Consider the following 18,015-nt stretch of genomic DNA (forward strand, 5'->3'; position numbering starts at 1 on the left):
ATAGATGTACACTGGCCCGGCGGAGTTCCGTGCCTAGAGGTATTGGCCCCACAGACTGACGCCCCTTTCGGTATTTCTATTTATATTAATCAAATCAAAGTACAAGAGAGTGGCTAGGGTTTCACTCTCAGACTCTGCGTCCAGATGCTCTGAGAAGTGAGGCCCTCACCACTAATTTAAAGATTACAGGAATCCCCAAAAGCTTTTAAAATAAAAAGCATCAATTCTCTCTCTCTTAGAGAATCTTTTCTCTTTTTTTATAAAAAAAAGCAAAATTCGCGTCGCTCATTATTTTTCCAACAAAAAAAAAAAAATTTATAGCCTCTGCGATTTCCGAAACTTAGGGTTTTTGGCAAAAATTAGGATTTGCAGGAATTTTAGGGTTTTTGGCAGAAATTAGGGTTTCTGTTGTCCGTAGCCACGTCATCACTTTGTGACATTTCGTCCCACTATTTCAAGTTTGTTTCGAAACGTTTCGAGCATTTCGTGTTTCATTTCGCTTCGAAGGGACAAAATACGTTTTCATGTGACGCAAACTCATAAAATTGTACCACTCATTAGTGCTCTTCTGGTCACCATCCAAGCATTGTGACACTCTTATGGGCATGTCGTGGCATGACAAGAACAATGCTCCCATTCACATCAAGAACCAAACCATCATCCTTCAAGTTCTACTAATCGAGACAAACCCAAAATGATTTTAATATTGCTTTGTAGTTAGATGCTTTTTAAACTATGTTTAAGAAAATTGTTTATGGAATTCTTTGAATTAGAATTTATCTGTTTTGAACTTGTCTTGGTGCCGATTGAGTTGCTTGATCCTGGTTTTGGTGTTTGTCACAAATTGCTGACATGTCAAGCCACTGACGAACAGAGGCGACTTGCAAATCCCAACCGAGGGGCCTAAACCCTAGAAGAAACAGCAGAAGCATAAGCAGTAGAAGTTTTACTAACTTGCAAAGTCTTGCAAAGTGGCCTATTTTTAAAGACAAGTTCCTACCAACTGACGGCCAATGGGGCCCAGGGGACCTAAAGCCATTAAAATAAAGCGGGACCAACATACACATTCAATCGCGAGCAGCATGCTGACGTGACAGATGTACAGACGCCCACAATTTACAATGATGACATGGCTGCTATACGGATTTCTGCAAAACGTGCAGGCAGCTTTTGGATCAATTGCTTTTAGAGTTTGATGCTTTTCATGTAACTGCTTTTGAGAGGGCAAGGGCCTTTAAAAATGTGCCATGGAATCATTCTTTGGCACCCTTCAATGTGGAGGTGTAGAGCTTGTAATACTGACATTGTACTAAGTTCAAGCAATATGAAGAAATACCGAAAGGGCACCAACGTTTGGGCAAGTGCTCTCTTGGGGTGGAACTTCGTCACTCCTTGTCTCACGTGTCGTGATTCTCTTTCAATTCAAATGTTATTTGAAGTGCTTAAAGTTGCTTATTTTCTGTTCTTTTCCATTGGCACGTGCTATCCATCCATGTTACACATCGCCAAGACTTCGATCATGAGGGAAGTTAGAAACCTCTAAACAATGCAAGTTGCAGTCTCGGAAGCGTTTAGTTGTAAATAGAATCCTCCAAGCGACGCAAGCTACGGTCTTAGAAGCATTTGGCAAATATAGCCTCTGAATATCTCATGGCCTGGACGTCAATCCTTAAGGGGGAGTATTCATGGGGGAATTTATGTCTCTTTGCATCTATAATCATATGTGTTGCATTGTGAAACGTGTACTTCCAAGTAGGGTGAGCCTAGGTATGTGATCTTAGTGCATCAAAACACCCTTGTATCAGCACAGTCTAGTGTGACGGATAACTTTGCTACAAAGAGCTCCAATATGGAATGAAATTAATAAATGACCCTCGGATTGTGTTGCTAAAGTCACTATTTTTTTATTTTCAGAGTAATTTCTATTTAATGAAATTAGAATATTTAAATTTGTGCATGTGAGAATTGTTAAGTTAGAAACTGAAGACATAATTACTCAGAACGGGGAAGGGAGAACGGCCAACGGACGTGAAATGCCATTCCCTGTTACGGATACTCACTTGAACTACTTTCACATAAAAGCTTCTACTTGAATTAATTGTCAGCATGCCTACATGCATCTTCAGCTTTAAGAAGAATGAATGTGCAATATTAATTTGTGATATCATCCACAAACCATACAACATTACAACAGCTCCACTGGCATAATCAATACGCTTATGTGGTTGCATGACTACACGTTTACAAAATATGCTTCCCTCCAAACCCACAAACGAGACTCAAGAGAGAGCATACATCACACTAATAATTGCATGATACATCCGCAAACAATGCAAACAGAGGTCTTAGCAATTCACTCATGACCTCCTAATACCTCAAAGCATAAAGGACATTTGAGAGAAAAATAAGGCATCTGGCCATCGTTCAATTAGTCTCACCTTTGCCCATTCAACACGAAGTAACCGCCTTTGATGGCCAAATTCTAGATTGTCAAGGGCCTTTATTGCATCACTTGCATCTGCCTCATCCTCCATATACACAAAGGCAAAACCTGAAAAAAAAGCACCTCAAGCTCTGACAAGTACAAGGCATCCTATCGGAAAAGAGTGACCACGTGAGTTTGCATTAAAAAGGGCAAAAAGAAAAACTTCAATAAACCTGGCACTTAAGGTGTTCTATTGGCATGAAGAACACTTCAGATTGCACTAAGGTAATGTCAAAAGGTCTGGCCGATGCACCATGAGAATCAAGAAGGAAGCCAAAAAGATTGACCAAGAACAGCAGGCATGCCCTTATCAATGTCTCTCCATGAACAGCAAGGATGATAAAATCTATAGGAGCCATACGCATATCACTAGATTAAAGGTGACAGCAGGAAGCTCATGGAAGGACACAATGACTGTACTGCACAAAACTTTTGTGTGCCACCGCGTAAACTTGTGCGTGCATAGTAGTACTCGAAGGAGCCAAGGAGACCTTAATACTCCTTATAAGGCCTGCGTCAAACAAATACCTGAGTGTTTGAAAAAAGCAACGCCAAAAACCCATAAAGAAAGGAAACAAAGCAAGCTTGCAAACTTCACACTGATTTCTGAAAATAATAAGTATATCTACAGGCACAGTAGTGTCCTTCAATGCCGCACAAAGTAGCTCATGAATCAGAACTTGCCAATGACTGGACAACTAAGAAGATGCAAGTGCAAAAATCTCAACAATCACCAATTCCAAATAAATAGACAGCGGGCAACGTCAGTGGGCAGAAAATCATCACATTGTTATGAGTGGAGTCACCTCAGTGCCAATCAATCTCATCTCATAGAGAAACAAAAGAAAAGAAACTCCAGACAATTGATACTAAAACCACGGCTGCCCTTTCAAACAGCATTACACAAACATACACACATGTTATGGACAAGTTCAAGGATGTCCTCCATCCCATACCCAAAGAGAAAGAAGCAATCGTAAGTGGCACGTCTGGAAGTAAATCATTTAAGAAGAAGTATACCTGCTTTCATATCAACACGATCTACCTTGCCATACTTTTCGAACAAGCGTTCAACTTCAGACTCTCGGGCATCGTACTCAAAGTTGCCACAGAAAATGGGGCGCATCTTGAAACCTTACAACAAAGAGCAGAAAAAGTTTTCGCTTTGTAGTGCAAAGAAATTGCTTCCGGAAGAGTTAAGATGAAAATCAACAGAAAGCTGCGTGCGTGCCTCCTGTGTACACAGGTAGAGACAAAAGAGAAAATAACCTTTGAGAAGAGATGCTTTATGTGTACCTGTGTGGTTCCCGCAAGACGCAACGACGACGATGATGGAAGAAAAAACTCTGCTGAAGCCGCAACGACGACGCCGATGGAAGGAAAAACTCTGCTGAAGCCGAAGATGATCAGATCGTTACTATTCACACCGCAGATGGCTGGCCGGCCAAATTTTCGCTTTTCCCGCCCGACGGGTTCAAAACGGATTGTATTTTCAAGGATTTTCCAGCTTGCATGGAGTGTGATATAGGCGTATGAGATGTAACACCATTTTTAGGCTTTTTAAAGCTATTAATGCTACTTCCTAGCGTTTCTTTTGAGCGATGCTTTGTAATAAGAATAGCGCTTGCATAAAAAAGGCTTTGTCGATAACAGTAGCGCAAGGAGATTCGTGCCCACACTAAAGCGCGGAGGAGTGCAAGGTATATTATTGCAATTCACTACAATTATGCATAGCAAGGCACGTGTAAGGTTTATGTCAAACAATGTCTCGTGGGGATTTTGAGCTGCAGGTTTTGGGATATTGATTCTGTCTGGTTTCCAGCCTCAAGGTGTTCTCATTGATGGAGTTGTTGAAGCGGAACCTTTGAAGAAGAAAGAGCAGAGAGTGGGGTGGGCAAATGGTCTAGTTTATTAGTTGATGTGTTTCCTGCAAATGCATCTCTTAACCTTTATGTTGGGGTTTCCTTTGAATGAGTATTGAGCAAGTTTTGTTGTGCTTCATGCTTTATTAAATGCCCTCTAGTCTCTAGGGAAAGGTATTATCCTTTAAGACAAGCAGGCACTTGTTTTTTACATTTATTCGATTTGATTGTTGCAAGCAGGTTGTAAATATCTTTCTTACTCAAACAACTAGGGAAGGAAGCACTTATGTTGCAGCTGTTGGAATAGCCAAAGCATCTACACATCCATGGCTATGCGTGAAAGGCTCCCTCATGTGCTTCAAAATCTCTTTGAGCTAGCTATAGAACGAAGTCGTACTCAAGAGTATTGCGTGGTTAGTTTCGAGAACACTCCCTGGTGGTAGGCGAGTTCCTTCAAAGTTTGCCCAGCTAGGTGTGAAGAGATAAAACTATAGTACATACCAACAATTGTTGTTGAGATTCAATCAAACCTTTTGCAGATTTATGTGGTACAAGTAAGCCTGTAATCACTGGTTATGTTGTCTTGCATGCATCTCTTCATAATCTTGCAAATCATTGCAAGGAATTTTTTTGTCGCCATCTGAAGGCCCTGAAAATTCCTTTTTCTTGCGTACATGGTTTTGAGCGCTCCTTCAAAGTGATCAATAGGGTATTATCTGACATAAGCCAAAGCTCCGGTCGATGTTTTCATCTATAATTCATAGAATGCTTCCCCCTCTTGGTGTTCTTCAATCTTTGGGAGCACTAACAACTCCAGTAAGGAAGTTTGATACAGCTGGGGAACCTCTTAGAGAAATTCAATTGACGGTACAAGAGACCCCCTCTCCAGAGGAAGGTGCCGATTCATGTACTACTAAAAGAAAGGAGTATGGAATGATAGTGGCGAATTTGGGGCTGAAAATGGAGCAAAGAAGAGGCAAGGCTCAGAAGCATTGACCACATATAATAAGGGCATCAATAGGAACTTTGTCACAGCATGCTTAATGATGGTCTTAAGAGGGCAATAGAAACTGCCTCTTCACATGTGTGCTATGTTGTAGCAGAGCATTTTACGCAAATTAGAGAAGTGCTTGCTGAACACAATGTCCCTTCAACTCTCAATGTTGGCTTCTTGACTCCTTGGTAAAGTATTCAACTTATTATTCTATTGATTGTTTTCTTCAAATCAAGGAAAAACTTATATGGCTCAATGGAGCCTGCATAGAACCAAGCAAACAAAGATGCAAAATTTGAGAGAGGCCATCGTCTCTAAGTTGAGGGGAAGCAAGAGTGGCCTACAAACACAATGTAGTTGTTGGTATATCATTCCATGACCTTAAAGGTTGGAAACCATTAGCAATAGCATCATATTGTTTTGTCAATGCTACTATTTTTGCTTCGTGATCCTCGGAGGGGGTTTGTGGTCAAACTAGTGAGTTATGGTAAGACTGAAACTTACAGCTTTGAGCCACTTATCCAAACAAATGAGTAAAAGCACAATGGGGTAGTTGATGAGTGAGCCTCGATGGCTCTCACACCCTTCACTTTTTTCGCTTGGTTTAGTGCATGAGGAAAATACATGTGCATTAACATGCAAGAGAGCACTCATTGTGTGTGTAATGTCCACGCGTGTGCAATCGAGATTGGTAGGCCATGTTTTTGGGGTTGGAGTTGTTTGTAGTAACTGATGCATTGTTCATGGAGATGTTTGTGGCATCAGGTTTTTGTTATGGAGTAGTTGCAACAGGAGCAGACTGCTTTGCTAGGTTTTAAGTATTGGAAGATTGGAAAATCTTTAGACTTCTAGGTATAACAATGGGATTTAAGGTCTTAATGGTACAAACATGGCAATGGGTTGTTGATAAGTTTAGGAAAAGGTGTTCATGTGGCAATCATACGACCCAACCTCTCTTCCATAGTGTTTGTACTTGATCATTATCTTCTACCATCCCTCATTTATTTTTTATCTTGCTAGAGGCCCACTTCAATGAGATGAATCAAATCATAGCCTTGGTCAGAAGGCTCTTGTGGGGAGGTACTAATGAGATTAAAAAAGTGTCCAAAGTGATATGCAAGACATCATACAACCCAACCTCTCTTCCAGAGTGTTCGTACTCGATCATTATCTTTTACCATCCCTCATTTATTTTTTGTCTTGCTAGAGGCCCACTTTGATGAAATGAATCAAATCATAGCCTTGGTCAGAAGGCTCTTGTGGGGAGGTACTAATGAGATTGAAAAAGTGTCCAAAGTGATATGCAAGACATGCTGCTACCATAAAAGCAAAGGAGGTCTAGGTATCTTGGAGATATCAAATTGGCAGTCAAGTTGTCAGCCAAATGGGTCCTCTGGTCTTTAACCAATGAAGATTTTTGGGCCTTTCTTCTTAAAAGATTTTGTCACCTTTTTGTTTTACAGGATTGTAAGTGTTGGAGAGGATTTTCATTGTGGAACATAGTCACCTCCCCACTTAACAATAAAGCTGTTGAATGTGCAAATTTGGTCATCTTGGGAAGAAGTTAAGAAAAATTGGAGAGTGCCCTTCACACTCTATACCAATCAGTAATTTCTACTTGAAGATGCTATATGGATTGGTTATATGCCTCTTCTCCAAAAGAAAGCACCTTCAATTAAAGCCCATAAGTGTTTTAAAGCTGTAATTAAGAAATGGGCAAACTTAAATAACAATGTTTAGTGGCTTATTATGGAGGATATAACCAAGACCTATAACATCTCTAATGGTTGTTTGTAGGAAATGAAAGGCAGAGTCATCTTCATGGTGCTAGACAAGATTAAACAGTCTCCAATAGCTCACTATAAAGAGAGCAACATCTACACTGTGGCCAAGTCATTTTATACATCCTTCTCCAAGCTAGGACCATTCAAGGAGGAGCTAAAAAGCAAGCTTAATCACATACGAAAACTGCAGAGGAGCAGCAATCGATGGATATACAAGTTCAAGTGCATATGGAGTTTCCCAATTCCCATTAAACACAGCTTCTTAACGTGGTTAATACTACATCAAGGCATGTGGACTTTTACTAGAGTTTTAAAAGCCAAAGTTGGCAATGGTCTCTATGCTAGGTGCAAGAAGGAAGAAGACATTCCTCATATTCTTCTTAGATGCACTTCTGTCAAGCAAAAGTTGTTCGTAATACAAAAATGTATATCCTCTTTTCGTTCTCAAGCTCTAACTTTCAGGGAACTCCTTCTGGGTGAATGCAACCATCTCGACATTCCATTATGGAATATTTGGAGGGCTACCTTCCTCTGGCACTACTGGCTACAAAGAAATGGTGCCAATTTTTATAGGAAAGGATGATAAACAAGGTTATTAGAGATGTTATTTGACTTGAAAAAACTTACAAATGAAGGATACTTCAGATGCTCCCTTGTATATGTTGCAAAGGGAACATAGATGGAAATTATGGAGGCCATCATGCTTTAATTCTTCTTTAGAGAGAGATTTGTTGGAATTAGGGTTGCAAGAAAACACACATAGCTTAGAGAAGACGAAGGAAGCTCAAGGCACACAACAGAGAGTGTATTACTTAGTGTGCAATGGAAAGATAAGATAGCCCTAAAGTGATGGGTGTATATACAATGCATGGGGGGAAAAATGCCCCAGCAGTCCTATGTTATGGAATGGATTATGAGAAGGTTGACTCTAACATTTATGGTCATGTGTGTGTGATGTAGCAAGTCAAGGCAGCTAAGTCATAGGCAAGCGGTTGACAGAAGCTAGCAAGACATGGAATAATCCAATAAGACATGGGATTTTTAGTTAGTTTAACAAAATTCCTTTATCCCCAAAGTGGAATGTAAATAGCCTTATTTATGAGCTGACCCTTTTTTTGAATTAATATAAATACATGCCTAGAGGAAGCCAACTCACTCTAGGCATGGGGGAATGATTGCACCCAATGCTCTCTCTCTCTCTCTCTCTCTCTCTCTCTCTCTCTCTCTCTCTCTCTCTCTCTCTCTCTCTCTCTCTCTCTCTCTGTGTGTGTGTGTGTGTGTGTGTGTGTGTGTGTGTGTGTGTGTACATGGTACCCTCGATCTAGAGGGGCGTATACGCAAGAATGAGGTGTATTCTTGTCATTACAATTTCCTTGTCTGCAATAGTGGTATCAGAGTCCGGTTTACGCTCCTAGGGAAGCAAGTGAATCTATGGAGAGCTCCAAGGGATAGAGCTAAGTCCCCCCCCCCCCCCCCCCCCCCCCTTCCCTTGTGTGTTAATAAATTGCTTCTACATGGTGAAGAATGTTTCTTTATATCTGTAGTGGTGTTTTTTTTCCTCCTTCGATAAAGAAAGATCACATGATTCCCTAATTGGTCCACATACGTAGACATTGCATGTTCATTTATGTATATACCCGATCTCAAATGATTGAGAAGATTAAGGAAATCGAGGTAAGGAGTGGTAGAAGAAGCTTGGGGTGACTCTAATAGAGCTCACAAACCTGCACAATCAGCTTAGAACTCAAGCCCCGCTGGATGACCCATTTACCACACTCGGGTGAACTCCATCGTGGGAACTAAGACTTGCAAGCTATGACATTAGAAAGAATAAATAGTAATAATAATCTTTTATTATTAAAATTGGCATGAGCAACAACAAAACCTTGAAACAAAATTAACTGCTTCGGAGGAGGAGTGAGCTCTTAGGCGCTAGGAAGCTGGGATAAGCGAGCTCTTACGCCCACTACGAACAAGGCAGGGGGAGGGGGGGATCATGAGAGAATAGCATAGCATCGATGGTGGGTTGTAGTTGACGGTCTTTGCAGAATTGGCCGTTAACACCTACTGCAGCAGGTTAGGAGAGAATCACCTTGCGTTAGCAACTACCGTTTGGTAGTTATGCTTACAGCCATCAATCACCTCCCATGATGTCCCCAGCTGCACGTTGATGACTGCTGCGACTACAAAAAGTGGAGGCGTCGTCAAACGGTTGGTGCATGTAGTTGCCCAACACAAGGTATCGAGAGTCACCTACCAGAGGATGCCAATCCCTCGAGGTTATCCAACCACACCCCACAAATTACTTGTGCGTGGTGTACACAATTTCTGTCTCACATTACTCTCTGAACTCTCCCATGCCTACGACGGCCAACCGTTGAAATCCTTCTCTTTCTCAACCAGACCCGGTTAAACTCTCTTTCTCTCCCTCTCTGCCAGTAGTCCAAGTACCTCTCTCCCATAGAGCCCACCTGCGCTCCTACATACATACTCACACATAACCAAGAACTCACGCACACACCTTAGGGTGATTGCAAAATGGGCTACTATCTCCAAAACTCTCCCTTTCCCGTGCCCAACCTGCAGTCCACCCTTACCTTTGCTTCTCTCTTAAGGGTCCTTACACACACACACACACACACACACACACAATCCTCTCGTGTGCTTGGCCACTCTCTATACACAAAGCGGGGCTCCTACACACGTGCACCCACATATTCACACCGATTACACACACACACACGCACCCGCATAATTCACACCGATCACACACACACACACACACACACTTGCATCTCAAATGCTTATTCACTTTTTCTTCCACACTCTCCCCCCCTCCCTCGACGAAGTTAATCAACGCAAATTGAAGAAGAAACACGATGCATTGACGCTAATCAATGCAACTTGAAGACGAAGCAAACCGCATCGAAGCTAATCACCACAAATTGAAGTAAAGCAAGTTACCTCGACGCTCATGGAAGAAGAAGCAAATTCACCTCGTTTTGCATATGACTAAGGTGCCGTGCATACGATCACGCCCTTTTGAAGCACTACATCATGCCAAACAACTCTTCTCTTCTTCTTGATCCACTTCCTACCGAGCAACAGATTGAGCTTCTACAACAAGATGTCCAAGAGATTCAACACCAAATTGCGAAAGGTGACAAACACAACTGAGACAGAGAGCTCAACGACGAGTGACTTGCAAAAATTCTCAAGGCCACTTTTGAAAACCAAGCAGACCGTAAAGACCAAAAAATCAATCGTCGTGCCTTCACTTTCTCCCGCCATGATGGTCTCAAAATTGGTAACATAGTTGTTTCTTGGCTTGCCAATTTGATGATTACTTTGCTGACGAATCCTTCTCCAAGGAGGACAAGATCAAGTGTGCCATGAACCACATGACTGGTAAGGCTTCGCTCTAGTAAAATGTCACACACAACAACACACAATGCCCAACCACTTGGCTCAAATTTGAAGACCAAATCAAGCACAATTTTCTCCCATCCCAATTCCACTTGCAGGCTCAACGTGCCTGGTCTCCTTTCTCTTGCATAGAAGGCGAGACAGTGAGCCGATACATTGACAGATTTGGGCAACGCCTACTACTCCTACGCATGATGGAGGATGTTCCCGAAGATATGCTCCAAATCAAGTATGAAGACGGCCTTCAACGCGGTATTCAAGACAAGCTCCATTCTTTGAAGCCAGCCACTCTCTATGAGGCAATTTCTTATGCATATGATGCTGGAAAAGGAGATCAATTTGATCACGCATATGCTACAAGTTAATCCACCACGGCATCAACCACCTCCTTTCAACAATTTTTCGTGCTACAACAATAATCGCAAGTATAACCCCAATAATTTTCAGACACCGTACACTCGCAATTTCACACCTGCACGTGCTTTGACTACTCCACGTAATACACCACCTCCACGCACTATCTTTAAATCTGGTCCAATGCCCTACATTTGGGCAACCACCTCACAATTTTGCACACCCATCTACTGCACCCACCACTGCATCTCCCACAAAAAATCGTCCTTGCATAGTGTGTCATCGCTATAAATAGGATTGGCCATGTCATGGCCAATTGCCCTCTCAATCGCCAACACCCCAATCATGTGGCTCATCTTCATCATCTTGACACGAATACAAAACTTTACAATGACTGGACTAACGATCCCCCACCTGCCAATCTCAACTCTGTCGATGCAACATGTACTCCTAGTATATACACTTTTTAATGCAAATGAATGCTTCTATACACGATACAAGAGTTTTTGTTTTGCACGATGACGATAGCACACATGATTTTATTTCTGAACGTCTTGTACAGAAATTACATTTAACTAAAATAAAATCACCATTTAAAGTGAAGAGTGCATTCCAAGGCACAGGGTTTAATGATATTTACATGGTTAATGACGTTGAAATCACTTTAGAGTATCTGACCTCCTAGAAAAAGGACTTATTAGACCTAGCTCCTCTCCTTTTGGCGCTCCCGTTCTACTTGTCCATAAGAAAGATAAATCATTTAGGATGTGCATTGACTATAGGGATCTCAACAAGGTCACTGTGAAGAACCGCTACCCTATTTCCTGTGTAGATGACCTCCTAGATAAGTTAAAAGGTGCCTCTATGTTTAGCAAGATAGATCTAAAGTCAGGGTATCATCAAATTTGTATGCACCCAAATGATAATTTTAAAACCGCATTTCACACACAATTTGGGCACTATGAATTTATTATACTTCCCTTTGGTCTCACCCATGCACCTGCAACATTCTCTCGCATGATGAACAAAATATTTTTTGGAGCACTAGCATTTTGTTATTGTCTTTTTCGATTATATTTTGATTTTCAGTAAATTCTCTATGCTAACCTAATAAGAGTCATTTCTTCCAGACAAAAATAGAGTGCTTAGGTCTCATTGTCTCTAGTGACAGTATCCACCCTGATCCCAAGAAGATAGAGACCATCCAACATTGGCCAATCCCCAAGACCATACACAAAGTTAGATCATTTCTAGGTCTCTCTGGCTTTTATCATAAATTTGTAAAGAATTACTCTGGCATTGCACTCCCTCTCACCTTTCTCACACGTAAGCTTATGAACTTTTGTTGGGGCGAAAGTCAACAAAAAGCATTTGACACACTCAAGTATTTGCTCACACATGCACTGTTTTGCAATTGCCTGATTTCACACAACCTTTCTTTGTTGTAATCACTGATGCTAGTGGATTTGGAATACGTGCTGTGTTAATGCAAAATGACCACCCCATTGCATACAAAAGTAGGAAGCTTAAGCCTAGTGAAGCCCACTACAGTGTATATGATAGGGAACTCCTCACAATAGTTCATGCATTAGACATCTGAAAACATTATCTTATGGGCTCCAAAATCCTCATAAAGACTAACCAACAGGCTATCAAGCACCTCCTGTCTCAATCTACTATCTCTGATAGGCACATTAAGTGGACTGGCTTTATTAAAAAATTTCACCCAATGATATAGTACCAACCCGGCATATCCAATGTTGTAGCTAACACCCTTAGTCATAGGCTAGTAGATGGTGCACCACCCTCTAACCTTCACTCTTACACGTGCTCACATTCAAGCGATGTATCTTATTCATCTTTCTGTTGCTGAAATTCAGTATTTTGGTGCTATGGTTGATGCTTATGAAACATATATGGGTTTTTCACATGCCTGGTCTAATTTGGTTGCCAATAATTATTTGCATGTCGATGACTATTCTTTTGCAAATGGTTTTGTCTTTTATCATCAAAAGCTTTGTGTCACTGCACACTTTAGAGAACTTGCTATTCACAAAATGCATGCACCAAAGTATATGGGTCACCGTGGCATTCAAAGTACTCTCTCTACTTGCACTGACTACTTCTTTTGGCATGACATGAAGCACGATGTTGCACAATTTGTCTCACACTGCATTGTTTGTCAGTGAGTCAAGAGACACCATGGTAAAATCATGGACTTCTTATGCCCCTGCCTATTCCAAAGGGCCCTTGGGAAGAGATTTCTAGGATTTCATCACAGGTTTTCCACCCACCTCTTTGCACAATGATATGATATGGATCGTTGTAGAGATAGGTTTAGAAAAAAAACATATTTTATTCCATGTAAAGAGACTCTAACTGCACCTCAAGCTGCAAAAATGTTTTTGAAATCTCATTTTTCCTCACCATGGTTTTCCTAAAGTATTAATTTTTTATCGTGATGGTCGATTTTTGCAATCATTTTTTGTCTGCATTGTGTACTAATCTAGGCTCCAGAATGGACTTCACATTTGCTTTCCACCCTGAAAGTAATGGCCAGATCGAAGCTACCAATAGTACTATCCTTGACCTCCTTAGGGCCTAGAAAATAGACAATGCAAAAAATTGGAACCAACACCTTCCTCTCTTCCAATTTGCTTACAAAAACACTCCCCACTCTACCACAAACAAAGCTCTCTTCGAGATTGTCTATGGTAAGAAGTTGCTTGTCCCTATGAACACCATCACTGGTACTGTTCCTGCGGCCAACTCCCGTACACAAGATCACATTCACATTTTGCATGAAGTCACCACAGCTATCCAAAAAGCTCAAGCACCCTACACCGCACAAGCAAACAAAAAGTGCAAGTTCATTGAGTTCACTTTAAATGATTATGTTTGGTTGCGTATTGAAAAGCGTCATTTGAAGAACATTGAAAAGCACCCCAAGGTCAAGTTAGCCCCTAGATTTTATGATCCCTTCAAGATCATTGAAATCATTAACCCCAATGCATACAGGCTTGACATTCCACATCACTGGTGCATACACAACTACTTCCATGTTAGTTTGTCGCAAAAATTTAAAGGTACCCCACCTATTGCACATGTTTTTGAAGACCCACCCTTACTCGAAGACGATGAAGAATTATTATTTCCGGAATCAATTATTGATCATGATTTCACTACTAGACGCACCGGAACATAATATCATAGATACCTTGTCAAATATAAGAATCACTCTGTTGAAGAATGTCAATGGCTTCCGACAGCCACTTTAAGTCCCATGTACCAACACTTGATTTCTGCATACTACAATCACAAAATGCATTTAGGCCTGACGAGGCACCATTAGGCAATGCATAGAGTCAAAATTTGGTGGAATGGTTTATGAATGGAATGGCATACATTGAATGGACTCGATTGATACATTGGTTGGTTTTTATGGAATTGATTCAAACACATGTTAGAGCTCCTATGCCTGAGAAAGGCAGGTCTCTCCGGTATGCAAGTTGTTGAGTAAATTACTGGTGTTACATACATGTGTATTAGAGTTCCTACGCCTACTAAGACTGGACTCTCCGTGACATCTACATGTGGAACTGGCACACCACATATTACTTTGCTACGTTATGTACAACTGAGGTTAGTTGCTTTTGTTACCTCGGGGTATGTTATGGAATGGATTATGAGAAGCCTGACACTAACATTTATGGTCATGTGTGCGTGATGTAGCAGGTCAATGCAGCTGAGTTGTGCGCAAGTGGCTGACAATAGCTAGCAGGACATGGAATAATCCAATAAGATAGTTAGTTCGATAAAGTTCCTTTATCCCCAAAGTGGAATGTAAATAGCCTTATTTATGAGCTGACCTTTTTTTTGAATTAATACACATACATGCCTAGAGGAAGCCAACTCACTCTAGGCATGGGGGGATGATTGCACCCAATGCTCTCTCTCTCTCTCTCTCTCTCTCTCTCTCTCTCTCTCTCTCTCTCTCTCTCTCTACACATGGTACCCTCGGTCTAGAGGGGCGTGTACTCAAGAACGAGGTGTATTCTTGTCATCACAATTTCCTTGTTTGCAACATCCTAAGTGTGTTCGCACACATCACTACCACGTGTACATGGTAACAAATCCTCCATGGGAGGGATGCGTTGAACGAGAGTTCACACAGAGTATAGGGAAGTGCCATGCCCTGAGGACATGATCGGTCCACAAAGGGGAGTAAGCCCAAAGCTTTGTGTGAAGCTTCGAACTTCTCACGAGACAATGCCTTTGTAAAAAGATCTGCAAGGTTGTCCTGTATTGGCACATAAGCCAAGCTAATCTCTCTTGCTGAGAGCCTCTCCCTGCCATAGTGGTAATGCACCTCAATATGCTTTGTGCGAGCATGAAAAACTGGGTTCCTCGCAATTGCCAATGTGCTCTGACTGTCAGTGTAGATAGTGTCATGCCAACACTATCTACACTGACAGTTAGAGTGCATTGGCAGTTGCGAGGAACCCAGTTTTTCATTCTCGCACAAAGCACATTGAGGTGCATTACCACTATGCCAGGGAGAGGCTCTCATCTCCTGCCAACACTATCTACACTGACAGTCAGAGCGCATTAGCAGTTGCGAGGAGCCTAGTTTTTCATGCTTTCACAAAGCACATTGAGGTGCATTACCACTATGCAAGGGAGAAGCTCTCATCAGGATTGTCTATGTCTTATGATTGCTTAGCTCTTTAAGCTTCTATTTATTTTGTGGGCTACCTCTTTCCCCACCTTTGAGGCCTTGTAACTTCTCCTTTTTTTAATTAAAATTTTGTTTATCTTCAAAATAAAAGATTGCAACCATGTCATGCAAGTTGTGTAATCAATTCTTCATGCTTCCATTTGTACACTTGTCTTGTACCAAATTTTGTCGTCCTTTTGCCTGAGTAATTACTTTGCCTTTAAAATCTCTCTCTCTCTCTCTATGCTCCTTTCGTGTATGGAGATGAAGGTAATATTAAACCTACATCCACCCATAGATAAAGTGTTTGTAGGAAACCACACATGGGAATGCATTATCTCCAACATAGTTTTGTCTACATGCCTGTCGTAAGGAAATGATGTTTTTGCTTGCTTTACAAATTGACGAGCCTCACAAATTTCAACACTGGCAAACGTATGACAAGCTCCTAACTTTCCATATTTTTTAGCCTTTGCATATTTGCATGTCCAATATTCTTGTGCCAAATGTTACATAGATACAACAAAGCCTCATACGTATAAACTATGAAAATTGTAGAAACATTAAAATGAAAATAAGAAAAGCTGTCCCCAAATTTAATTTTTGTAGACTTCAATGATTTTCCTCCGTAGAATTGTCCATTCTAAATAGAGAACATAAAAATAATGGAAGGACCAAGATCACGAAAACGGTTGTAAGGTGCATCCCAAGGCCTTAGGGTGCTAAAAGCAACATTCAAAAGTGCCAATGCAATTACTCTAAGGTGCATTTCAATGCCTTAGAGTTCTAAATGGATGATGTAACCTTTAGACATGCCGATGGAATGCTTTCCAAAATCAACTGTGTTTTTACGAGACTAAGATAAAATTAAAATGGATTCCGAATGCCTCCAAAAGTGTGGGAATGCCAATTAAAAGGAAGATGTGGGCTAGCTTGAACATAGCTTGAGGACCCCTTGTAACGAAAATGGCCTATGAACTTAGAGAATAGCGGAATTAAGAGAATTAGAGTGAGCAACTTTGAGAGCATAGAGGGTGAACTTAATTGGTAGTAGCAACTTAATCATAGCACTTAATTAACTAGGTATGAGCAATAATTTTGCAAGAGAGAGAGTTTAGAGAATATGACAACAATTGAGGACCGGATTTATGTGGAGCCGATCTCCCCTCCAAAAGGCATTTGTATTATAGATTCTTTCATTAAGAGAGACTTGGTACAATACAATCTTTGTGTTCCTTGAGACCTCTTTGGCGGTATGAAGATGGAAGTTTCATACTCCAAGATTTTGCTTAATAGCAACAATCAATCTTAGTTTGAAAACAATCAAGAACTTGTGAGGATTATCAATCCTTGTGTTCCCTAAATCATTTGGGTGCATGAAGATGTAAAATTTTATGCATCAACTCGTGTTTAAAGAAACAATTAATCTACTTGCAATAAACCATTAGTCTTCTTGCAATAAGCATAACATAAACTTGTGAAAAGCATTGACTATCCCAAGCCTCAGTCCCAAGACCTCAAACACCTTCGAAGGTGGAGAGAGCTAGCAGCGAATGAGGGTAGGGAAGAGGAAGAAGAAGTATTCTATAGGAGAAAGAAATAGTTCCTCACTTATCATCACTCTTTTTGCTTAGCATACATAATAGCATAGTAATGAAGATGGAGAAGATGGCAAGCTTAAGCATTGAAGCATAGCTCTTGGTTGGATTTGCATTCCATAGCCAAGAGTGTTGGTGTAGGCTCTCAACTTCTCAAGGAGCTTGTAGAAGGATATGGAGCTCTTGCACCTTGCATAGCACACCATGAGAGTGTTTGTGAGTGTGTGTGGGTGAGTATACCCCCTAAGCAACCCCCTAGCTTGTTGGGGTTGACCCCCCCTTGTAGCTCATGCTTGAAGCTCATAGGACCCCTCCAGGCTTAACCAATCACAAGAAGGAGGCATTACAAGAAGCAAGGGTAGCCTTGGGACAAGTGTCCCCCTTTCCCCTTTGAGAGAGAGGACTTGATAAATGCAAAATCAATTAATTAAATCTCCTAAATTATCATTGGACCCCTTGGGTGGCCAACCAATAGGCTTCAGGCACACCATGAGGGCAACTTGAGGAGGAACTTGACAAATGTCCCTTTTGCTTTCTTTGTACCATGCATGCCTTGTGTGGAGTGTGTGGGTGTTCTCTCTCACCCCCCCTCAAGTAGGGCTCACCCCCTCCTTGTAGGGATTGAATATTTGACTTTTTGACACCTCAAGACCCTCATGCATAGGCCCAGTTCCCACCACAAGCTTGGCCCTTAAGCACTTTAAGCTTGGGTTGGGTTGTCACCTCAAGTACAGCCCTAGCATCTCAAGCACCTCAAGCACCTTAGTCATCAAGCATGACAAGCAGGACAAGCAC

The 18,015-nt window shown here is 41.3% G+C and overlaps 1 protein-coding gene and 1 pseudogene across 2 annotated transcripts in view; one reads left to right on the forward strand and one right to left on the reverse strand.

Annotated features, from left to right (window-relative positions):
- Positions 1-3,944, reverse strand: part of LOC147454783 (serine/arginine-rich splicing factor RS31-like) — a 42,866-nt gene extending 38,922 nt beyond the window's left edge. Inside the window, exons 1-3 of one of the 2 annotated variants that reach the window (XM_086516623.1) lie at positions 3,782-3,944; positions 3,506-3,619; positions 2,439-2,551 (exon numbers count right to left, since the gene is read on the reverse strand). In XM_086516623.1, coding sequence (XP_086372749.1) covers positions 2,439-2,551; positions 3,506-3,611 — 219 coding nt within the window. In that variant the 5' untranslated portion in view covers positions 3,612-3,619; positions 3,782-3,944. Of the gene's footprint in view, positions 1-2,438; positions 2,552-2,658; positions 2,997-3,505; positions 3,620-3,781 lie in introns of those variants that run through there. The other variant, XM_086516624.1, reaches the window with a different exon arrangement.
- Positions 3,945-4,211: 267 nt separating this feature from the next.
- LOC147454784 (dynamin-related protein 5A-like) lies at positions 4,212-6,159 on the forward strand (annotated as a pseudogene).
- The last annotated feature ends 11,856 nt before the right edge of the window (positions 6,160-18,015 follow it).

The sequence above is a fragment of the Adiantum capillus-veneris genome, chromosome 7 (assembly GCF_014529385.1).
Source record: "Adiantum capillus-veneris isolate H3 chromosome 7, ASM1452938v2, whole genome shotgun sequence".
NCBI classification, from domain to species: Eukaryota; Viridiplantae; Streptophyta; class Polypodiopsida; order Polypodiales; family Pteridaceae; genus Adiantum; species Adiantum capillus-veneris.